The 25,365-nt window shown below is 45.3% G+C and overlaps 1 protein-coding gene and 1 long non-coding RNA gene across 5 annotated transcripts; one reads left to right on the top strand and one right to left on the bottom strand.

The window, feature by feature from the left end:
• Nucleotides 1-813: 813 nt before the first annotated feature.
• On the bottom strand, nt 814-25,356 carry LOC122203821 (probable 2-ketogluconate reductase). 4 transcript variants are annotated; one of them, XM_042910953.1, is made up of 7 exons: nt 25,285-25,349; nt 10,313-10,416; nt 9,126-9,510; nt 8,099-8,270; nt 6,498-6,676; nt 3,701-3,797; nt 814-1,011 (listed from the first exon to the last, which is right to left on the bottom strand). In XM_042910953.1, exons 3-7 carry the CDS (start codon nt 9,505-9,507, stop codon nt 837-839), a joined length of 1,005 nt encoding a protein of 334 aa, XP_042766887.1. In that variant the 5' UTR covers nt 9,508-9,510; nt 10,313-10,416; nt 25,285-25,349; the 3' UTR covers nt 814-836. The 4 variants fall into 4 exon arrangements, with proteins under 4 accessions (XP_042766887.1, XP_042766886.1, XP_042766885.1 ...); XM_042910952.1 differs by lacking the exon at nt 10,313-10,416 and having other exon boundaries at nt 25,285-25,356; XM_042910951.1 differs by lacking the exons at nt 10,313-10,416; nt 25,285-25,349 and adding an exon at nt 9,892-10,201.
• LOC122203822 lies at nt 9,401-11,145 on the top strand. Its single transcript, XR_006195356.1, has 2 exons — nt 9,401-9,488; nt 10,817-11,145. It is a non-coding gene; the product is annotated as an uncharacterized LOC122203822 (long non-coding RNA).
• Nucleotides 25,357-25,365: the final 9 nt, after the last annotated feature.

Here is a 25,365-nt window from a genome sequence, read left to right as displayed (position 1 = left end):
AGAGGCCGGGGAGAGGCGCTGTGAGGCGACGCCCCGCCCCCCAGCGCGGCTGGCGGCGTTAGTGGTGGTGAGTGCCGGGGCGGGTCGGGAGCGCGGTTCACGCTCCCTCACTGAGCTGGGGAGGGCGCATCGCCAGGCCCGTGTCCCTTCCCCGCCCCATCGCGTGAGGAAGGCGGGGGGGCGGCTTGAGCGGCCTCGGGCGCCGGCAGTGGAGCCCCTGCCGCCTCGCCGGTCTCCCCTCCGCTCCAGAAAGGAGGCGCGCCCATCCCGGGGCCTGTCCGCAGACCCCGGCTCGGTGCCCCGCGCCCCTGTCGCCCCCACCAGCGGACCAGCCCCCCATTCCGGGACGCCGTTCCCGCGGAAGCCCCGGAGCTTCGAACAGCACGCGCGCGCGGCACGCAGACGGTGCTCAAAAACCGCCGGTGGAATAACGGAAAGAAACGAGGGGTTCGGGCTCCAAGTGTCACGGGTACTGGGGTCCGAGGAGCTACGAGAGTTTAACGGGACGGAAGGCAGCGTGGCCCACTGGGAAACGCGCAGACCGGGCCCAGGGTTTTCATCCAAGACCGAGTATTTGCAGGCTGCCGGGACCTCAGACAGGGAATTCTCTGTGCTTCATTATGAAAACGGGGGGGGGGGGGGGGGGGGGGGGGGGGACTTCGCTCAGGGCGGCCTGGAGGCTGCGGCGGGAATGGAAGAGAAGCGCCTGCCAAGTTCTCAACAAATGTTACCGCTGTTCTTAAGGCTTTTCGCCCAAAAGAGTATTAATCTGCATGATGGGCTTTAATGTAGATACACAAAACAAGATTTTTTTTTTTCATTTAATCTGCCACGTGTCATGCCACGGAATTGTCCCAATTAAGTCGCACTTCATTAGGAATGGGAAGGCCATGGAGAGAAGCCAGGATGCTTGCAACCAAATTTTCCATCATCTGTCGCCTGGCTTGATGAGTAGCACTCCCAGCGTGAGGTGTTAAAGTGACGTTCTCCAACTTCAATAAAGGATGATCTCTGAAATGCAGATTAATTGATGAAAACTATTCCACATTGTCTGCTCTAATTCCATACTCTGGGTTTCTAGCCCCACGCTGAGAAGGGGAAGACTATGAGTGGCCTTATGGCATATTCTAAATTATACCTAGGTATGACCACCACTCATCTAACCCCACTATGGGGGGCCCAGCATTTTTTGGGTGCAAAACATGTATCCTAATGGCACCCCGGCCATTAGCACACAATAGCACAACATACGTGGTGGTTTAGACAACACTGGTCCACAAAAATGAAAAGGCTCCTGGGGATATGGGTGCTAGTCTAGGCATCATGCGATAAGCTGAATGTGCCTTTAGTGAGTGGTGGCATTCAGAGGGAAAATATTTATGACCTAGAATTAGATGAGAGGGAGTTCTCTCCCAGGAAGAAGGGAGAGGATGGGAGTCAGCCTGGGAAAATAAGGAAGTGTTAGTGAAGTGATCCAGCAGACTGAAACGGTGGAAAACGCTAGAAACCAGCATGATGAAAAGGCAGTCACCTGCCCAAACAGGACCTCTTGACTTTTAATACAAAGGCCAAAGCAGACAGGCAACAGTAACCTTTAATCCTACCTGAGGCTCAAGGAGCACACCTCTGGGACTTACCCCCAAACCTGTGGAAGTTCTTTGGGACACTTGTAATTTATACCAACATTCTGTCCTTGCCCCCGGAATTGATTGAAATTAAGATACAGCCTATAACCCAGCAAGGAGAGGAGCTCTTCTGAAAAAAAAAAAAACACTTCTGTCCTCCTAATAGGAAGGAGGTGGGCCCTACTGTAACAGCACATATTGGAAACCAGTCTCAGTATGACAGTGAATTGAGACAGGGTGACTGGTTTTGTCTCTCCACTGACTTGGAACTCAGAAATAACTGAATCATGGCCAATTGTAGCAACACCTGTCCATAATATGAGGTGTCTAGGCAAGAGCCAACTCTGTTGAGAAGGCGTAGCAAATACCTCTGTAACTGTCACTGGTTTGTTATATAATAAAACTGAAAACTAGTGAATGAAGCTAATAAAATCTCATCTTGGCAGACTAGCCAACAGGTGAGCATTAGACTTCTAGGTTTCTAAGTTGACAACTGTCTAAAATGCTCAAGTTTCTTAATTTACATTGAAAAAATTTTCTATTCTACGTTAGTGGTTCCCAAACATTTGGTCTTAGGACCTCTTTACACTCTTAAAATTGAGAACCACAAAGAACATTTGTTTATGTGGGTTGTATCTATCAACATTCACTATGTTAGAGATTAAAACTAAAAAAATTTTAATACAATAACCTTGAAGCACACATTTCATTAGTTGTCAGAGTGATAATCACATGTCATTAGTCTCTGGAAAACTCCACTGTACGATGTACCGAAACATGAGTGAAAAGGTAAATAACATCTTACAATATTGTGAAAATAATTTTGACTTCACATAATAATAATTTTGACCCCTTGAAAGGGTCTCCAGACCATGTTTTGAGAAAGGCTGTTCTAGATAAACTATTGTTTTTCTCAGAAATGTAAGTTCCACGGTCAATCTTGATAAACCTAGATATTAAATTTGGTTGTAATGGCAAACATTCAGACAGTAATTTGTTTACCAGACAAATCAAAGCTGGAGGAATCAAACCTGGGAATCGCTAGCTTAATGAATGACAGAATCAAGACTGTAGTCCTAATGGGCTGGATCAATGGGTCAAAACACACAAGCAAATGGCATTAAATGCACAGAAGTGTAAAGCTCCACACATGTACTTAAAGAACAATTGCAAGAATAATTTAAGTTCTTGCTGACTAAAAACATAATGAACTAAGGGTGCAATGAGGCTGCTGATACAACTTCTGAGCAAGGTTTCTGCGTGGTCAGGCCACAATGTGGACACTATGCTCCGTTCCTGAGAGCACATTTTCAAAGGCCCTTTAAAACAGCAGTGCCAGAAGGCAACAATAATGACCAGGTGTCTGGTCATTACTTACTTACTTAAGTAAGTCTTACTTACATAAAAGTAAGAAGAAACAGGGGCGCCAGGGTGGCTCAGTCAGTTAGCCATCTGACTTCAGCTCAGCTCATGATCTCACGATTCATGGGTATGAGCCCCGTGCTGGGCTCTGTGCTGACAGCCTGGAGTCTGCTGCATATTTTGGGTCTCCCTCTCTCTCTGCCCCTTCCCTGCTCACAGTCTGTTTCTCTCTCTCAAAAATAAAGAAACGTTAAAAAAAATTGTTTTTAAAGTAAGATGAAACACAGTGGTTGTCTTAAAACACATAAGGTTTGTAAGAGGAGAATGATCAGGGGCAAACTGGAATCAGTGGGTAAGGGAAGGACTATTTTGGTTTGATCTAAGCAAGAATATTCTGTACAGTCTCCGTCCGTAGGGACTGCTGCCTGCGGGCCTGGAGCTCCCTGTCCATGGAGGTGTTGAAACAGACATCTGATGATCTGCAGGACTGGACAGGCCACCAGAGGCCTTCTCAGGCCCCTGCATGGCCAAGACTCGACTACAGGTCTGTGACAACACATCTGAAAAAGCCCAAAGCAGAGACTATTTGAGGACACCCTACGTGGACCAGGAGGAATTACCATTGGGGACTGCCCTGCGTGGACCAGGAGGAATGACCACTGAGGACAGCGCTACGTGGACCAGAGGATGTAGATTCTGTCCAGCTTTCTTACCTGGGCAGGGGCTCCGGGTGCGTCACGTCCAGTGCTGCTCCTTTAATAACCCCAGTCTGAAGAGCCTGCACCAGGGCGTCCTGGTCGACTAACAGACCTGCGTCAACAAGACAGTTCCTCTGCAGTCGCTACCATTAAGAGTACATGGGATAGATGCTTTGGTCACATTAGCCGCTATTCCAAACACATCCTGATCTTGTCAAAGGTCTGACAAAGAGCACGTGAGTGTCATTCTGCCAGTTCATCATCAGACATTGTGAGCCCACCACATACTAGGCAGCGCACTCAGGCCTTCACCGAATCCTCCACTAACCTGGCAAAGTCAATATTCATTTTATACTTGAGGAAACTGAGGCCCTTAGGTTACAAACACCCAAAGTCACACAGCTTCTAACATATAGACTCAGATCTGAGCCCAGGTTTGTTTGACCTCAAGCCGGGGCCCGTCTCATTTTATTACACCACCTCCCAGCACCACCTAGGAGTTCAGGCTGAGGACACAGCCCCCAGATAGCTGTATATGCACACGAAAAAACTAAGCCACAAGCTTAGTAACTGTAACTGTCATTTCAAATACAGAAAAGCAGGGCATGTTTGAGTAGAAGCTGAGAAGCCAGCCCTTTCCTTCCAGCAGAGCCCTGCAAGGGGCCCAAAGACTGAGGGTGCCTCCTCTCTGCTGACGGGCTGGGAGCGGCCGGCCCGCTGGTCGGGACACAGCCCTGGTATGCAGGTGCTGCTGGGGGAGAAGCCCAGTCCCAGAGGCTTTCCTGGGGCGTTTGCTTCTCCAGAATCTTTAGTGTGCTCGCCAGCCTCTGACATTCCTGAAGGTACCTAATACGCACTGGTCCTTCCTGCTCACCTAGACGGTCCGAATTTTCAGAGAACTCTGAAGCATATTATCTCGGTCCCATGAGGGTTTTTGGTCTTTCAACAATTGTTTCAGAGTTCTTGGACCCGGTTCCAAAGTTGGGGTAGGGAGGGTCCCACACACACAAGCCCAGGCAGTTCTCGGACACCTGCAGGGTGCCTGCGGATTCTGACACTGTCCACCCGGAGGCAGCATCAGATCCTGCGCAGTAAGGGCTCAGTCCTGTAAGATGCCCCCACCCCGACTTCGGACACCGGTCGGAAGTCCCAGGCTGTTTGTTACTCGTGCTTCTGACCAACTGGCAATTTGCTGCCGCGGCTCACAGAACTCAGGGGAACACTGCCGCTCACCTGGTGGCTCAAGGAGGTGACAAAGGCTGAGAATCAACCGCCAGAGGAAGAGAACATAGGGACAGGTCTAGGGAAAGGCTGTGGGGCTTCCATCCCTCCCCGCACAGCACTCTTCCCAATCTCCAGAAGCTTCTGAACCCGGTCCTTTGGCATTTTTATCGAGGCTTCTTTGTATAGCCACAGTTGATTAGATCTTTGGCCATTGGCTGATTCAGCCTCCAGCCCCTCCCCTCTCCACAGAGGTCGGGGGTGGGGCCGGAAGTTCCCATTGGCTGATTCAGGTTCCAGCCCCTCCCTCCCCGGGAGGTCGGGGGTGTGACCGGAAGTTTCCATTGGCTGATTCAGCCTCCAGCCCCTCCCCTCTCCACTGAGGTCGGGGGTGGGGCTGGAAGGGCCAACCTTCTGATCACATGGTTGGTCGTCCTGGCAACAGCCCCGCTCTTGAGTGGGGTCCAGCCGTCTCCATTAACAAAAGACACCTTTATCACTCTCAACACTTAGTCAATTTGGTGAGGAAAGAGCTAGGAATTATGGATGAAAACCACAACTGAATGACCAAGTATGTATTTCTTACAAATTACACTATCTCATGTGGCAAGCATTGTTTTCCTTGTTTTACAGATGATACACGGGTGGCTGTTGTTAGTCATATGTACTCTGGCCCCCCACCCCACAAAGGTGAGTGGCCTGGATGTCTGATGTCAGCACTGATCCTCTACTCTTATAAATGTCACACCAGCCCACAATATTTGGTATCAGCACAGGGCCAACTCCCTGTTGTCTGTAAACACAAAGCACTACATAAATGCCAAATAACCAAACTAACACTGTTATTTATTTTTTAAAGTAAAGTATCAGAGGGGCGCCTGAGTGAATCAGTTGGTTAAGCGTCCAACTCTTGATTTCAGCTCAGGTCATGATTTCTCAGTTCCTGAGTTCCAAGTTGGGCTCTGTGCTTGTGCTAACAGTGTGGAGCCATTTGGGTTTCTCTCTCTCCCTCTCTCTCTCTCCCTGTCCCTCCACTGCTTATGTGTTCTCGCTCTCTCTCTCTCTCTCTCTCAATAAATAAACTTAAAAACAAAAGTGAAGGGGTACCTGGGTGACTCAGTTGGTTAAGCATCTGACTATTGGTTTTGGCTCAGGCCACACTGGGCTTCACGCTGACAGTGCAAAGCCTGCTTGGGGTTTTCTCTCTCCCTCTTTCTGCCCCTCCCCGCCTCGTTCTCACACTTAAAAGAAATTTGTTTAAAGTGAAGGCTCAGAAAATGTATCCCCATAAATTTTGCTTAATCACACCTAGGAGACCAAACTGTGACGCCCCAAAGTAGATGCCCTAATTGGGACGTGAAAACCCCATATTGTACTATTCTCTTCCTTTTTGTTACTAATTTGAGGCTCGAAATGATGTGAAAACAAAAGTCAGAAATATTTCTAAATAGAAACTCCCTTGAGCTCATCACCCGCCAGTGCGCACGGACTCTCTGGGCCCACAGCTGTCCAGGAGAAAGTCGAGCTGGGCCGACTTTGCAGACTTTGCAGCCCCGCGGGCCTCCACACAGACCGTGGCGCAGGCAAGTACCTCTGCCGACGTTGACGAGGATGGCGGTGGGCTTCATCAGATTCAGCTCCCTCTTCCCGATCAGCCTCTGGGTCTGGGGTGTCAGGCTCACGGCCAACAGCACAAAGTCCGATCGCCGAAGCAGGTCATCCAGACTCTCACAGTAAGTGGCCCCAACAGCCTCCTCCTCCTCTAATTTCCTATGAAGGGGACAAGGAAGAGACACCATGTTCTCCAGTCAGGAATTCATGACGGCACCTCAGGAAGGAGTTTCTGAGGGGAGCCAAAGACCGGGCCTGTGGCTGCTGGGTCCAGGATCCTCCCCCACCATGGAAACACTGGGGGCCCCGCGGGACCTCTGAGGCGAGGCCTCTGGGTCTGCAGAATTGCACCCCACATTGAAGCTCCTTGCGGCCAGGAGCTTCTTCTCATTTGAGCCCCCAGAGACAGGTGTGAGCCTGACTGTGCATCGGACATGCACTCAGCAATGACAGAACATTACTGGCAGGAAGTGGGTCCCACTCCCAAGTAAGAGCAGGAGTGTGTACTTCTGTGACCACACAGCATTGCTGAATGCAGCAAACACATCACAGCCTCTAGAAAACAAACAAAACAGGAGAGGGCCTTGGAACGTTGCCTATGAAACGGAAAGCAAAGACCCAAGGGTCCGATGCAGGCAGGATTTGTTTAACTCCTGCTCTGGCCATCCCAAACAACCGATTATTCAACAGAAATTCCAAGATCCCGGAGGCCACAGCATGCCGGGTAACCTCCACTGCTATGCAAATATGGAATACATATATGGAATACAAAACACATGTTTGGGTCAGGGGACAGCCCAAAGGAAAGATGAATACGTTGCCCACACCACACACCTTGTCCTGGGAGAACCCTGGCCTCTGTGCCTGCGTGTTCATCGCAAGGAATGTCGTCACATCTACCTAAGTCCCTCCACTGCCCATGGTGCAAACAGTGACTGAAAAGCGGGCACAGTTCTAATGCACAATCTCTCAGCTCCCCATACATCCACAAACTGCTCACCAGCCGGAAATGTGTTCCATGTGCAGTGGGAAGCCAGTAAAGGTTGTAAACAATGGCCATCATCTGGCTGGTTTGCAAGGAGAGTGGGAGGTTCAAGAGCAGATGTGAGCAGACTGTTAGGAGAATATGTATTTCAGGTGAGAAAGGACGGGGCCTGAGCCCAGTGGCATCGATGAGGTGAGAGAGAACAGGCAGGTCTGAAGGCTGTTTGGAGACAGAATCAGTAAGACCGGGTGTCAGGCTAAGGGAGGAAGTGCACATAAAGGAACCAGTCAAATTGCTCAGTGGGTATGGAAAGCTTCCTTGAAAAAAAACACTTTAGAAATTAAAAAAACAAAAAACAAAGCTGTGAGTTAAAATCTCTTTTTTGGTGGAATTTTTCAATAAAAAAGTCACAGCCACATTCCTAGGTAATTATAAAAATATCACAATCCCTTTCTTGACAATCAGTCCTATTTTTTGGAGAGAAAGAGTAGGAGAGTCTTATGAAAAACAGAGGGCTCCTATATCCAAGCCACTTTAAGGCAGTGATGGTATACGTTCTGCTCAGTTAATTTCAAGTCCATTTTCCGAATGTTTACCTGCGTTTCCTATTGTGATACAGAATCTTCATTTCGAATGCTTTGGCCCTCTGAGCAATCTTATAGCCAATGCTGCCCATGCCGATGATTCCCAGAGTGGCCCCTGTAACTTCTTGACCCATCCAGTTTGTAGAAAAGTTCTCTGTATCCGGTGCAATAGCCAACCTATGACCTAAAATATACAAGGGACAGAGTGGTCAGAGCGGATGTCACCAGACACAGAAATCCACAACCTTACTGGGGCAGAGTAGTGAGTTAGAGGATGCCTGTGGCAGATACAGCACTCATGCATCTCTTGACAGAAGACAAGGGTTTCTGCAAGGGGTGAAGGAAAGGGACAAAGACAGTTTCCTCATAACAAAACCAGAGCGTCCTGGTGCAAAGCTTTGAAATACCAACTTCTTTTACATTGCGGCAGGATTTCTGGTTAAAACTTGCTGGTGTCGGTATGTTGGTGTGTGTGCATGTGCGTGAACCTGCAACCAGAATCGGAACCAGAGCCTGATTCCTGTCTCCTCTTTCCTCAAGCCTCTTTGTCAAAGCTTCATCTTCCTCTTTGCTCAGAGCTCCATCAGGAGGATTGGGGGACTGAGGGGTGTTGAACTGCTGCCCTGCCTTTCCTGGGGATATTCCCAGAGATGTCCCCTGTGTGGAGAGGTCAGATTCTGCCTACTCGCTCGTGGGTCTTTAACCAAGAGTAGCATGCTGACTGACCAAAGAATCACCCCAAGGGCATTTCCATAGTAATTTTGATGTTGAAATTACTCCACACACACGTTTACTGCCTGTGAATGAGAGGAATCTGGTGGGGGAGAAAATGGCCGATATGTGCTGGGAAGCTGGGCTCAGGCACTAAGTACGCTGCAAAAGACTGAAAGTGACTCCAATTCTCAAGTGCAACAAAGTCCCGGGAGAAATCAGGGCCCAGGAAAGACCTGTAGTTTGAAGATAACATTATGTAATCATCTGCGTTAAGTATCTGTCATCTGCTCTCTTTGGAAAACCAGCATCTCCAAGGACTGGGTACCTTCCACGACTCTGCGAGCTGCGGCCAGCAGTAAGGCCATCCCCATGTCTGCTGTGGGACTGGAAACCGCCTGTGGTGTGTTGGCCACCTTCACACCACAGCTGGCAATGAGCTTCAGGTCCAGGTGATCTAGACCTGCTCCTGCACTGGCAATTATCTTCAAGGAGGGCAGACTCTGCAGGAGCTCCCGGGTAACGGCTGGCTTTCCGCCCCAGATGTATACAGCTTGGACCTTTGGACCGAATCGTGTGTTATTTTCCAAAAATTCTTGCAGAGTAACGAGAGTAAAGTGTTTCTGCAGATCTCCAATGTGATCCTCACATATACCATGAGGTCCTTCCAATCCAGACACCAAAACGCCAGGTAAGTCCTGATCCCCCATGGCCTGCAGGAAGAGAAGCACAATTTCTGCTGTCAAAGACAGTCTTTAAGAGACAATCAATATGCTCCTCTGTTGCTCTTTTAAGGTTCTGAGCACCCAATTTCCAAGTCCCCCACCCGCAACTCCAAGCAGTTCTCAGGATCCCAGCAGCGTGTCCAGAATTCAATTCAATTCTGACACTATCTACCAGAGACACCATCACATCCTACGGGTTAAGGACTCTGTCCTATAAGATGCCCCCTCCCAGCCCCCACCTTCAGACTCTAGTCACAGGTACCAGGTACCTGTGCCTCTGACCAACCGGCAGCCGGTTCTGCAGAATCCTTCGATTCTGTTAACTTGTCGAGTCTCACAGAGCTCAGGGGAAGGCTGACCTGTGCTTACCGGTTCCTTAAAGATACAAAGAGTGTGTAGCAACACGCAGATGGGAGAGATCCACAGAGCGAGGTGCCCAACTCGAGTTTCTGTCCTCATGGAGCCTGGGGCCCGGCCCACCGGCACACGGAAGAGTTCGGGTGCCGAAGTGTGGGCCGTCTCCAGAAAAGGCTTTTATAGAGGCTTCTTTGTATACCCACCATTAATTAAATCATTGGCCATTGGCCGATTCAGCCTCTAGCCCCTCCCCTCTCCAGGAGGTCGGGGGTGGGGCCGGAAGTTTCCATTGGTTGATTCAGCCTCCAGCCCCTCCCCTCTATGCAGGCGTCAGGGGTGGGTCTGGAAGTTCCCATTGGCCAATTCAGCCTCCAGCCCCTCCCCTCTCCACAGGGGTGGGGGGGCGTGCCGGAAGTTCCAACCCTCTGATCACCTGCTTGGTCTTCCTGGCAATAGCCCCGCCCTTGAGTGGGGTCCAGAAGTCTCCTTCATTAAGATATCCTTGTCACCTTTCTGGCTCTGAAGTGTTCCCAGGAACTATGGATGAAGACCAAATATATCTGAGAAGTAGTTTGGTCCTCTGAACGATGAAATATGTATTTCTCATAAATCATTATATTGCAGTTACTCTAGATTTTCTAAATTACATCAACACTGGGATTCATTTTATTTCCTGGACAAGTCCCTAAAAAACCTGAAGGACAATAGACCCACCCCTCTGAAGTTACCAATGTCTCCATCACACCCACTTTCCTCCCTATTCTGCCTGAGTCTTTATTTCTGCCCTTCAGCTGTGATGGCAGCCTCTCAGGTGGCCTCCAAAGTGCTCCTCCTGTTAATCACACCTTTGTGGGACCCCAACCCTGGTGCTTCTAGTGAAGAGAATACGGCAGAAGCCACGGGAGGTCACAGCTTGGGCTCTCTTCCTCCTCTCCAGGGGGGAGCCAGGGCCAGGCCGGAGGCGTCCCTGTGCAGAGGCCCACATGAATGAGCTTGGAAGCTGATCTGAAGAGGCCTGACACCAGCCTGGCGAGCCCTGAGGTGACCACAGCCCTGGCCAACCCTCAATTAAAGTTTCATAAGATCCTGGGCAGAACCACCTGGGCAAGCTACTCCTGGATTCCTGACCCAAAAACCTGGGAGGTCATAGAGTTTGTTTTTACAGCCACTGGAATTTAGGAAAATGTGTTATGTATGCAGCAACAACTAACAAAATTGGCCATTTTTTACTGTGAAAGTAAAAGATATATGTTATTGTCTGCAAAATGGACTAAAGGTTTTATTTATTTTTATTAAGATGACTAATTTATTTTATTTTTATTAGTTTTCTTTAGTTTTGAGAGGCAGAGAGAGACAGAGCGTGTGTGTGGGAGGGGCAGAGAGGGAGACACAGAATTTGAAGTGGGCTCCAGGCTCTGAGCTGTCAGCACAGAGCCCGACACAGGGATCAAACTCACGAACCATGAGATCATGACCTGAACTGAGGTCAAATGCTTAACTGACTAAGCCACACAGATGCCCTAAGTTTCACTACTTCTACCTCAAGAGCATAAAAAAGCTCTTAATCACTGACTTGCAAAAAGTATTACCAGTAGTCACAAAAGATTATTTTAAGTTTTATTACTGTCCAACCTACCCAGGGTGCGCTATCAAATTCAGCCCAGCAAGAATCCAAATTGCCAGAATCCCTGCTGTATTCAGTTGGAAGTTACTGTATTACAAAAATAAGAATTTGATAAAACTGGATTTAATTTTTAATTAAATTTATAACACATTTAAGTTATAAATATGTTATTTAATTATTTATAACACATGTAAGTTATAAAAATAGTAATAAAATGAGCCCATTAAGTGCCGCCAAGCTTAATAAATGTACCACTACCATTACCACTCCCTGCTGCTCAAGAGGTATCCCCTACTTGGAATTTAATGATCTCCAAGCACACCTTGGAGATATTGCAAGTCTGGTTCCAATAAAGTGAATATCGCAATACAGCAACTCAAGTGATTTTTATTTCCCAGTGCATATAAAAATTATGTTTACACTATACTGTAGCCTATTAAGTACGCAAGAGCATTATGTCTAAAAAAAGTTCATACCTCAATTTGAAAAGCTTATTGCTAAAAAATGTTAACCATCGGGGCGCCTGGGTGGCGCAGTCGGTTGAGCGTCCGACTTCAGCCAGGTCACGATCTCGCGGTCCGTGAGTTCGAGCCCCGTGTCAGGCTCTGGGCTGACAAGTCAGAGCCTGGAGCCTGTTTCCGATTCTGTGTCTCCCTCTCTCTCTGCCCCTCCCCCGTTCATGCTCTGTCTCTCTCTGTCCCAAAAAAAAAAAAAAAAAAAAAAAAAAAAAATGTTAACCATCACTGAGCTTTCTGTGAGTCATCACCTTTTTGCTGGTGGAGGGTCTTGCCTCAGTGTTGACGGCTGCTGACTGATCAGGGTGGTGGTTGCTGAAGACTGAGACAACCACGACAATTTCTTGAAACGAGACAGCAGTGAAGTTTGCCACACCACCTGACTCTTCCTTTCACAAACGATTTCTTTGTAGCCTACAATGCTATTTGATAGCATTTTACCCACAGTAGAACTTCTTTCAAAATTGGAGCTAATCCTCTCAAATCCTGCTACTGCCCTATCAACTAAAGGTATGTCATCATATTCTAAATCCTTTGTTGTCATTTCAACAATTTTCACAGCACCTTCACCAGCAGTAGATTCCATCTTGAAAAACCAACGTCTTTGCCCATCTGTAAGAAGCAACTCTCCACTGGTTCAAGTTTTACCATGAGATGGCAGCAGTCCCGTCTTCAGGCTCTACTTCTCGTTCTAATGCTATTTCCACCACATCTGCAGTTACTTCCTCCACTGAAGTCCTGGACCTCTCAGTGTCATCCATGAGAGCTGGAGTCAACGGCTTCCAAACCCCTGTTAATGTTGATATTTTGACCTCTTTCATGAATTATGGATTTTTTAAAAGTGCTAATTCCAGTGTAGTTAACATACGGTGGTCTATCAGTTTCAGGCAGGTGTACAATATAGTGATCCAACGGCTCCATGCAGCACTCAGTGCTCATCAAGTGTTTTGTCCCCTTCACCTATTTCACCCATCACCCCATCCAACTCCTCTCTGGTCACCACCAGCATGTTCTCTATAGTTAAGAGTGTTTGGGGCACCTGGCTGGTTCAGTTGAAAGAGCATGTGACTCTTGATATCGGGGTTCTGAGTTTGAGCTCCATGTTGGGTGTAGAGACTACTTAAACAGACAAACTTTTTTTAACTTTTTTTTAAAAAGGAGTATTTTGGTTTGTCTTGTTTTCCCTTTGTTCATTTGTTTTGTCTCTTAAGTTCCACATTTGAGTGAAATTATTATATGGTATTTGTGTTTCTCTGACTTGTTTATTTCACTTAGCATTATACTTTCTAGATCCATCCATGTTGTTGCAAATGGCAACATTTTGTTCTTCTTAATGGCTGAAAAATATTCATATATATATGAATATGTGATATATCATATATATATCATATCTTCTTTATCCATTCACTTATCAATGGACACTTGGACACTTGGGTTGCTTTCATAGTTTGGCTATTGTACATAATGTTGCAATAAACATAGGACAAATCCCTTTGAATTAGTGTTTTTGTATTTGGGCAAATACCCACTAGAGCAATTCCTGAATCATAAGGTTTCAGTAATTAATTTTTTGAGGAACCTCCATACTGTCTTCCATAGTGGCTGCACCAGTTTGCATTCTCACCAACAGTGCACGAGGGTTCCTTTTTCTCCACCTCCTCACCAATACCTGTTGTTAAGTCTTGTTTTTGATCTAGTCATTCTGACAGGTATGAGGTGATACCTCATTGTGGTTCTGATTTGCATTTCCCTAATAATGAGTGATGTTGGGCCTCTTTTCATGTGTGTGTTGGCCATCTGGATATCTTCTTTGGAGAAATGTCTGTTTATGTCTTCTCATTTTTTAATTGGATTGTTTTTTGGGTGTTGAGTTTTGTGTGAGTTCTTTATATATCTTGGATACTAACCCTTTATTGGATATGTCGTTTGCAAATATCTTCTCCCATTCAGTAGGTTGTCTTTTAGTTTTGTTGGTTGTTTCCTTTGTTGCGCAGAAGCTTTTTGTTTTGATGTAATCCCAACAGTTTATTTTTGCTTTTGTTTCCCTCGCCTCCGGAAACGTATCTAGAAAGATGTTGCTATGACCAATATTGGAGAAATTACTGCCTGTGTTCTCTTCTACGATTTTTATAGTTTCAGGTCTCACATTTAGGTCTTTAATCCATAATGAGCTTATATTCGTGTATGGTGTAAGAAAGTGGTCCAGTTTTCCCAGCACCATTTCCCAACACCAAAGAAGAGACTGTCTTTTTTCCCATTGCATATTCTTTACTCCTTTGTTGAAGATTAATTGACCATATAAATGTGGGCTTACTTCTGGACTTTCTATTCTGTTCCATTGATCTGTGTGTCTATTTTTGTGTTGGTAACATGCTGTTTTGATTACTACAGCTTTGTCATATAACTTGAAGCCTGGAGTTTTGATACCTCCAGTTTTCTTTTTCTTTTTCAAGATTGCTTTGGCTATCTATTCAGAGTCTTTTGTGGTTCCATACAAATTTTAGGATTGTTTGCTCTAGTTCTGTGAAACATGCTGTTGGTATTTTGGTAGGGATTGATTTAGATTTGTAGATTGCTTTAGGCAGTGTAGACATTTAACAATATTTGTTTTTCCAATCCACAAGCACAAAATGTCTATTTCTTATGCATCATCTTCAATTTCTTGTATCAATGTTCTATAGTTTTCAGAGTACAGGTCTTTCACCTCTTAGGGTAAGTTTATTCCTAGGTATTTTATTGGGGGGGGGAGGGGACACGAATTTTTTAAAATTTTTTTATTCAGTTTTGAGAGAGTGCAAGCAGGGGGAGGGGCAGAGAGAGGGAGACAGAGGATTTGAGGTGGGCTCTTTGCTGACAGCAGCAAGACCAATGTGGGGCTTGAACTCATCATCTGTGAGATGATGACCTAAGCCGGAGTTGGAAGTTCAATGGACTAAGCCACCCAGGTGCCCCAAATCATAAATGTTCTCAATGGCATATAGAATATTAAATCCTTTCCAGAAGGTTTTCTATTTACTTTGCCCACATCCATCAGAAGAATCACTATCTATGGCAGGTATAGCCATACAAAATGTATTTCTTTTTTTTTTTTTAAACATTTATTTATTTTTGAGACAGAGAGAGACAGAGCATGAGCAGGGGAGGGTCAGAGAGAGAGGGAGACACAGAATCCGAAACAGGCTCCAGGCTCCGAGCTGTCAGCACAGAGCCCGATGCGAGGCTCGAACTCACGGACCGCGAGATCATGACCAGAGCCGAAGTCGGACGCCCAACTGACTGAGCCACCCAGGCGCCCCGAAATGTATTTCTTAAAAAGATCTGAAAGTTGAAATTATCCTTGATCCGTGGTCTAGAATGGATGTTGTGTTCGCAGTCAGGAAAACAACACTAATCTCATCGCACATAGCCATCAGGGCTCTTGGGTGACCAGGTGCATTGTCAATGAGCAGCAATGTTTTAGAAGGAATCTTTTTTTTCTGAGTGGTAGGTCTCAACAGTGGATTTAAACTATTTAGTGAACCATGTTGTAAACAGGTGTGCTGTCATCCAGGCTTTGTTGTTGCATTTCTAGAGCAGGCAGAGTACATATAGCATAATACTTAATGATTTTCAGAAAGGACAATGAGCACTGGCTTCAACTTAAAAGTCACTGGGGACTTTAGCCCCTAACAAGAGAGCGAGTCTGCCTTTTGAAGTGTGAAGCCAGGCATTGACTTCTCCTCTCCAGCTTAAAGTCCTAGATGGCATGTTCTTCCAACAGACGACTGCTTCATCTACATTGAAAATCTGTTGGTTAGTAGCCACCTTTGTAAATTATCTTCGCTAGATCTTCTGGAGAATTTTCTGCAGCTTCTACATCAGCACTCACTGCTTCACCTTATACTTGTATGTTATCGAGATGACTTCTTTCCTTAAGCCTCAGAGCCAGCCTCTGCTAGCTCCAAATTTTTCTTCCGCAGCTTCCTCACCTCTCTCAGCCTCCACAGAACTGACAAGAGTTAGGACCTTGCTCTGGATTAGGCTTTGGCTTAAGGGAACGTCATGGCTGGTTTCACTTCTATCCAGACCAAGCTTTCTCTGTATCGGCAATAAGGCTGTTTAGCTTTCTCAACATTTGTGAGTTCACTGAAGCAGAACTTTTTAACTTCCTTCAAAAACTTTCCTTTGCATTCACAACTGGACTGTTTGGCACAAAGACGCCTAACTTTTGGTCTGTCTCAGCTTTCGAAACGCCTTCCTCACTAACCTTAGTCATCTCTAACTTTTGATTTAAAGTGAGAGTCGTGCAACTCTTCCTTTCACTTGAACACTGAGAGGCCAGAGTGTTATTAACGGGCCTAAGCTCAATATTGTGGTGTCTCGGGGAATAGGGAGGCCGGTCGAGAGGGACAGAAATGGGGAATGGCCAGAGGGCGGAAGAGTCAGGGTACACGCTTTCGCCAACGAAGTTCACCACCTTATACTGTAATGGAACCCACGTGTCTGCCCCGCACACAGCAGACACAGACACTGAGACACCAAGTATGCAGCCGGGAAAGAGTCTGCCGGAGGGGCAGCCAAACAAAGACGTGGAGGACAACCTCCCCGTCCGTCTCCCCAAAGGAGGGGTCGGACACACGTAAAGGCACACAAAAAGGTCCGGGCGCAAAGTTGCCGCTGTGCGGATTATCCGCAGTCTCCCTTTGGTTACTGGTTTCAATTCGGGCACAGATCACGGTGCTCCAAAACATTACAAAAGTAACATCAAAGATCACTAATCACAGATCACCGCGACAAATACAATAATGAAACAATCTGGCCTCTTGCGAGAATCACCAAAACGTGAAAGACCGGAAGTGAGCAAACGCTGTCGGAAAAGTGGCACCGACAGACTTGCCACAAACCTTCCATGTGTACAAAATGCAGTATCTGTGAAGTGCAGTAAAACGAGTGTGCCTACAGATAGGTAAGAGAGAGAGGGAAAATTAGCCTAAACAACATGTGGTTTGGTTTGGCTTATTTTTGCATTTTATGTTCACGGAATTACACCTTGTGTAGTCTTTGGTGATCTGCTTCTTCTAAGTTTACTACTGTGAGATTCATGCCTGTTTATATGTGGAGGTACACTCATTCCTCTTTACAGCTATATGTGCCAATAAGTACACCTCAGTTTATCCATTTTCCTGCAATGGGATAATTGCATTTCTCTTAGTATAAGGTTGAGCATTGGCCACTTTCATAGAGAACATACTCTATAAATTGGAGAGTTTCTCTCAAGAGTTCAACTCGGGTCCCTTCAGCAGGTCTGGACATAGAGATTTCTACAGCTAAGCAAACTTTCACTACTAGGTGACAGGTTCTTTCCCTCCTGACCATCTCCTACCCAAAGTGAGGAGGTCTTGGGGCACCTGCATGGCTCAGTAGGTTAAGCGTCTGCCTTCAGGTCGGGTCATGACCTCACAGTTCCTGAGTTCGAGCCCTGCGTTGGGCTCTCTGCTGTAGCACAGAGCCCGCTTCAGATCCTCTGTCTCCCTCTCTCTCTCTGTCCCTCCCCAATTCTCTCTTTCTCTCAAAAATAAGTAAATAAAAGCTTTAGAGGGGCACCTGGGTGGCTCAGTTGGTTGAGCGTCTGACTTCGGCTCAGGTCATAATCTTGCTATTCGTGAGTTTGAGCCCCGCGTCAAGGCTCTGTGCTGACAGCTCAGAGCCTGGAGCCTGCTTTGGATTCTGTGTGTCTCTCTCTCTGCCCCTCCCCTGCTCCTTCCCTTTCTCAAGAAAAATAAACATTAAAACATTTTTTTAAAGTGAGGGATTCTTTTGGAGCTCCTTTTCTTGGCTTGAGGTGGGGTGGAATACCCCTTTCTTTTCCAAAGGGAAGAGAATGCACATGGAAATACACATGTGCACAGCTTCCTCCAAAGAAATGATGGCACACTGTTCCCCAAAACATTTTTGCACTTCCTCTTATGTATCCTAAGGAGCGATGGACAAACTATATGCAAATTATTCTTTCCTCTGCAAGATCTGGAGAAAGCCAGTGTGGCCTCTTGCTCTGAAACATGTAAGCGTTTTATTTTATTTAAAAAATTTTTAAGTTTATTTATTTTGAGAGAGAAAGCACAAGGGGGGAGTGGCAGAGAGAACCCCAACCAGGCTCCACGCTGTCAGTGAAGAGCCTGATGTGGGGCTGGAACCCACAGACTGTAGGATCATGACCTGAGCCGAAATCAAGAGTCAGATGCTCAGCCGACTGAGACACCAAGGCGCCCCTGAAACGTGTAAGCATTTTAAATCATTTATTTTCAGTTTGGGGCCTCTGCTGAAATTTGAGAGAGAGGAAAGTCTCACTTTAACATTGTCTTACATCTGACTTAAAACATTTTTTCTTTTAAAAATGCAAATTCCTCTGGGAGGGTTATAAGGCTCTCCAGTCACTTTTCATCAGTAACAATTAGTTCAGTCAAATTGCTCTCTTCCTCAACTTAACTCAGGCCAGTTGCTCTGAAGGAAGGGGCACTCTGTTTAGACACATGTATCCTTTCACAATTCGACATACAGGGACACCTGCTCCTTCCAAATATCTGTCTTGCTCTTGAGAATTCCAGAAAGCAATACTTAATGCTTATGTTTAGTCATTTTTTAAATGAAGAATTCAATTTCTAACGATAAAATGTAATTCAAGCAGTCTGATTCACTCAGAATGATTTAGCCTACTTATTTCCATTTTCTAGATGATCGGATATGTTGTGAATGAATGGAAGGAAAGATGAGCAGCTTTGGCCAAATAACCAATTTTTCTTGCCTATATTGTTGGCTTTTCAATTCAGTCTATGGGGCCACTATCAGCAAAATCAAACAAAGACAACAAGAAAACTACACACTGATATGTCTTATGAATTAGACACAAAATCTTCAAAAAACACTAGCAAACTTATTACAGCAATATATTGTTAAAAGTTAATGTGACCTAATAGGATTTTTCCCAGGAATGCAAATTTGATTTAACATAAAAAGGCAATGGAATACTCCATATTAAGGGAATAAAAGACAAAACCCACATGATCATCTCAACAGAGGCATAAAAAGCATTTCACAAAACCTAACAACTTTTCATAAGAAACAAAAACAAAAAACTCTCAACAAAATAAGAACAGAATTTCTTCAACCTCATAAATGGCATTTGTGAAAAACCCATAGCAAACCTCATACTCAATAGTGAAAGTCTCAATGCTTTCGCCCTAAAATCAGGAACAAGAGAAGATGCTTGCTGTCGCCACTTCTATTCAACATTGTACTGCACGTCCCAGCCAGGGTAGTTAGGCAAGGGAAAAAAAAAACGTCCAGATAGACAAACAAGAAGTAAAACTGTGCTTATCTCCAGATGGCAAGATCTTATATAGGGAAACTCCTAAGGAATGCAAATAAAGAACTTTTCCAAGTAATGAATGGTTCACCAAGATTGCAGAATGCAAGATCAGTATACAAAAACCAATCATATTTCTGGGGCGCCTGGGTGGTTCAGTTGGTTAAGCCCCCGACTTCAGCTCAGGTCATGACCTCACGATTCTTGAGTTCCAGCCCCACATCGGGCTCTCTGCTTTCAGCACAGAGCCCACTTTGGATCCTCTGTACCCCTCTCTCTGCCCCTTCCCTGCTCTCAAGCACATGCGAGCTCTTTCTCAAAAATAAACAGGAGAAAATAATAATAATCAATTGTATTTCTATACACTAGTCATGAATAATCTGAAAATATTTAAAATAACAATTCCATTTAAATATCATCAAAAAAGAATACTTAGGGATAAATTTTACCTCCTCCTAAAAAAAAGTGCAAGATGTGAACACTGGAAAATATAAAAGTTATAGAAATAAAGAAGACCTACATAAATGGAAAGACATCCTATAACCATGGAAGACTTAACATCGTTAGGATGATCATATGGTATTCTCTAAATGATGTACAGAGTTAGCACAATCCCTATCAAAATCCTAGGTACTTTTTTTTTTTGCAGAAATTGACAAGCTAATCCTAAAGTTCATGTGGAAATGCAAGGGACCCAGAACAGCCAAACCAATCACGAAAAGGAATAAAGTTGGAGGACTCACATGTCCTAATTTCAAGACTTACCACAAAGCTACACTAATCAAGGCAGTGTGGTACTGACATAAGGCTAGACATATAAACCAGTGGAATAGAACTGAGAATCCAGAAATATATCCTTACATTTAAAGTCAATTGATATTGCGGAACGGAACAAAAAACCCAGAAATGGACCCGCAACAGTATGGTCAATCAATCTTTGACAAAGCAGGAGAGTATCTAATGGAAAAAAGACGTCTCTTCAGCAAATGGAAATGGGAAAACTGGACAGCAACATGCAGAAGAATGAAACTGTACTGATAGGGAGAAGTCTGTTATAAGACAGCTGACAGGACAGGGGGATTCCAGTCCCTGCCTAAAGACTCCCCTTCTGGGCTTTTCTTCCCATCCCACTTGCCACACTCCAACAGACTATAAATCATCCGGCTGCTGATGATCTGGGCTCAGACCTCTGGAGAATGATCTCCTCTGAGCCCACCGGTGTAAACTAAACCTCCTGCCTTCCAAGATCTCCGAGTGCTGCTTGGTTCTTCTGCTGGGTGATCCAGACCAGTTTCCATAACAGTACCACTTTCTTACACCATACACGAAAGTAAATTCAAAATGGAAGAAAGACCTAAATGTGAGACAGGAAACCATCAAAATCCTAGAGAAGAAAACAGGAAAAAATCTTTTTGACCTCAGCCAGAGCAACTTCTTTCTAGACACATCGACAGAGGCAAGGGAAACCAAAGCAAAAATGAACTATTGGGACCTCATCAAGATAAAAAGCTTTTGCACAGCAAAGGAAACAACAAAACTAAAAGGCAGCCTATGGAATGAGAGAAGATATTTGCAAATGACATATCTGATAAAGGGTTAGTATCCAAAATATATAAAGAACTTATCAAACTCAGGGCGCCTGGGTGGCTCAGTTGGTTAGGTGTCCCACTTCAGCTCAGGTCATGATCTCACGGCTTGTGAGTTCGAGCCCCATGTCAGGCTCTGTGCTGACAGCTCAGAACCTGCAGCCTGCTTTGGATTCTGTGTCTCCCTCCCTCTCTACCCCACCCCTGCTCATGCTGTCTCTCTTTCTCAAAAATAAATAAGCATTAAAAAAAATATACCAAAAAAAAAAAAAAAACCATATCAAACTTAAAACCCAAAAAACAAACAATCCAGTTAAGAAATGAGCAGAAGACACAAATAGACTTTTTTTCCAAAGAAGACATCCAGATGGCTAACAGACACATGAAAAGATGCTCACATCACACCTGTCAGAATGGCTAAAATTAACAACACAAGGCACAACAGATGTTGGTAGGGATGCAGAGAAAGAGGAACCCTCTTGCACTGTTGGTGGGAATGCAGATTGGTGCAGCCGCTCTGGAGAACAGTACGGAGGGTCCTCAAAAAGTTAAAAATAGAACTACCCCATGACCCAGCAATTGCACTACTAGGTATTTACCCAAAGGATACAAAAATGATGATTCAAAGAAGACACATGCACCTCAATGTTTATAGCAGCATTATTAACAATAGCCAAACTATGGAAGGAGCCCAAATGTCTATCAACTGATGAATGGATAAAGATGTGGTGGGATGCATCTCAAGGTTCATGAGACCGAACCCCACGTTGGGCTCCATGTTGACAGTGTGGAGCCTCCTTGGGATTCTCTCTCCCCCTCTCTCTGCCCTTCCTCCAGTCATACATATGCTTGTGTGTGCATGCTCTAAGTGAAATAAAAAAAAAAAAAGATGTGATGTATGTATATACAGTAGAATATTACTCAGCTGTCAAAAGGAATGAAATCTTGCCATTTGCAATGATGTGGATGGAGCTAGAGTGTATTATGCTAAGTGAAATAAGTCAGAGAAACACTAATACCATGATTTAACTCATATGTGGAATTTAAGAAACAAAACAGATGAACATATGGGAAGGGGGAAGAAAAGAGAAGGAAACAAACCATAAGAGACTCTTAAATAGAACAAACAGGATTGCTGGAGGGACATGGGTGGGGGATGGGTGAGATGGGTGATTGGCAGTAAGGAGGGCACTTGTCATGTTGAGCAGTGGGTGTTACATGTAAGTGACAAATCATTAAATTATACTCCTGAAAACAGTATTACACCATATGTTAACCAGAATTTAAGTAAAAATTTGAAGAAAAAATATAATATTTAAAACTATTTTCAATTACGGCCACCCACTGGTGGTGGCAAATGAAAATTTTGATGATCAAGCTTAAAACCTATGAACATGGTTCATACTCAAATAAAGAAAACGATGGAAATTTTTTAAACAGCATAGAGGTTCAAACCTGCTTTGCCATTTACTAGCTGGTTATCTTGAAAAAGATACAGAAACACTTGGGGTTTGGTTTCTCCATCCAGTCATTTCATCTGGGGATGATAACCATAGCACAATTATCTTATAGGGCTATTGTGTGGGTTCCATGTTCCCACACAGAGTTCCCCTATAGAGTACTGTGAAGAGTGCCTGACACATCACATTGTGTTTGTTAGCATGGAAAATAAAAATATTTAAAAATTTAAAAATAATATAAAACAATAAAGTCAATTGATTTTCAATAAGGGTGCCAAGGCAATTTCATAGGGAAAGAATAATCTTTCCAAAAAATGGTACCAGAACAACTGGATGGCCACATGCAAAAGAATGAAGTTGGACACCTTATACATAAAAGTTAACTCAAAGTGATCATAGACCTAAATGTAAAAGTTAACGGGGGCAGCTGGCTGGCTCAGTCTGTGGAGCATACAACCCTTGATCTCCAGGTCTCGAGTTCAAGTTCCACATTGGCCTAGAGCTTACTTAAAAAAAAAAAGTTAAAATTATAAAACTCTCAGAAGAATGCAGGAGGAAATGTTCACAACCTTAAGTGAGGCAATGGTTTCTTAGATGATACCAAATGCACAAACAACTAAATAGATGAATTGGACCTCATGAAAATTTAAAACTTTTGTGCTGCAAATGATAGCAATAAAAAGTGAAGTCAATCAACAGAATGGGAAGAAATATTTTTAAATCATATACCTAATGAAACTCTTAAAACTCAATAATAAGGGAGGCTCAGTCTGTTAAGCATGCGACTCTTGGTTTCAACTCAGGTCATGATCTCATAGTTCATGAGAGGTGGAGCCCCTTGTTGGGATCTGCACTGAGTGTACACAGCCTCCCTGGGATTCTCTCTGTGTGCCCGTCTCCCCCCTCTCTCTCACAAAATAAATAAATAAACTTTAAAAAACTCAATAATAAACATAAGTAATCCATATTTTTTATTGGGCAAAGGATATGAACAGACATTTCTCCAAATGGAGAAAAAGTACATGAAAAATGCTCTCTATATTGCTAACCATCAGGGAAATGCAAGTCAAACAACAGTATCACTTCATATCTACCAGGATGTCATAATAAAAAATACACAAATAACAAGTGTAGGTAAAGATGTGGAGACATCAAACCCCTCACACATTGCTGTTGGAAATGTTAAAAGGTGCAGCCACTTTTGAAAACAACTTGCAATGCCACAAAATGTTAAACGTACTTACTATAAGACAAAATGATTCCACTCATATATAGTCCGAGAAATAACACTTACATCCATACAAAAATTTATATACATTGTTCATAGCAGCATTATTCATAATAGCCAAGAAATGGAAACAACCCAAATGTTAATTAGCTGATAAATAAAATGCAGTGTATCCATACAATGGAATGTTAACCATCAATAAAAAGGAACTAAGTCCTGACGCCTGCTACAATATGAACCTTAAAATCATTATGCTAAATGAAAGCAGTCACGGGGGCGCCTGGGTGGCTCAGTTAATCACCCCACTTCGGTTCAGGTCATGATCTCATGGTTCCTGGGTTCGAGTGCTCAGGGGTTCAGCTGTGCTAACATCTTGGGGCCTGGAGCCTGCTTCCGATTCTGTGTCTCCCTCTCTCCGCCCCTCCCCTGCTTGTGCTCCGTCTCCCTCTCAAAAACAAACATTAAAAAAATTATTTAAGTTAAAGACTACATACATTTCCATTTAATCCCTTGAGATGTCTAGAATAGGCAAATCTGCAGAGATGGAAACAGGTTAGTGGTCAGGAGGGAAATGGCAATGATGCCAAATGGGTACAAGATTTTTTTCAGGATGATGAAAAAGTTCTAAAAATAGATCATAATGTTGGTCCCACACTTTTTTATTTTTTGAGAGAGAGACAGAGACACAGAATGAGAATCGCAAGCAGGCTCCATGCTCAGCAGGGAGCCCACACACAGGGCTGAATCCCATGATCTGGGGTCATGACCTAAGCCAAAATCAAGAGTCCAAGGTTCCAGGTTCCACCGGCTGAGCCACCCAGGTCTCAAGGTTCCACAACTCTTGAGAAAAACCACCTTAACTTGAATGAATGAAATCTTGTAGCATGCAAATGAGATTGCAGCAGAATTTGTTAACAAAGAATTGTTATCTGGAAGTGGATGTTGCACCACAACACGAAGGGGCTTAGTGCCGCCGAGCTACAAGCTCAGGTGGTGCGGTCCAAGGGTAACTTCCACGTTGGCTCTATCTCACTGTAGGATCTGACCCTCCGAGGGGAGTGCTCTTCTGAACACATGGGTTTCACACGTCAATCAACTGCATTTATGTCCAGAAAGCAGGATCGCCCTGATTAATTTGGGGACCTGGTGTGGGAGTGAACAGGACAAGCCTTTCTCCCGATGTCATCTTCTGTGTCCAGCGGTCCTCCAACCCCCAGTCACGGGGGTCCTCTCTGTCCACCCCGTTCCCCCTCCCCCCGAGTCACGGGTGTCCTCAGTCCAGCTCCCATTCCCACACCTCAGGTCAAGTGGTCCTCTCTGCCCAGTCCCCCCCACCCCCGGCCTAGTCACGGGGGTCCTCTCTGTCCAGTCCCTCCCCCGCAATCACGGGGATCCTCAGTTCAGTCCCCCCTGCCCCCAGCCCCGCCCCCGCCCAGCGTAGCGGGCGTCCTCTCCGTCCAGACCCGAACCCTTCTCGTTGGTCCGGTCGGCCCCCTCCCACCCCCGGGGTCACCGTGGCGGCGCGGTGAAGTTGGGTCTCTGACGGGCCCGACTGGGACCGACAGCAGGTCTGGTAAAGACAGGCTCCTCTCGACCGCGGCGGCTCCCCGGGAAAACCCCGCTCGCGCGGCCCACGCGGAGACCACCTACCCGCCCGCGCACCGCCAGCGCGCAGACTCCAGCCCCCCGGCTCCGGACGTCGCGCCCAGCTGCGCCGGACGCGCGCCGCAC

This window comes from Panthera leo, chromosome D3, assembly GCF_018350215.1.
Source record: "Panthera leo isolate Ple1 chromosome D3, P.leo_Ple1_pat1.1, whole genome shotgun sequence".
NCBI classification, from domain to species: domain Eukaryota; kingdom Metazoa; phylum Chordata; class Mammalia; order Carnivora; family Felidae; genus Panthera; species Panthera leo.
This window is presented reverse-complemented; position numbering and strand designations above follow the sequence as displayed.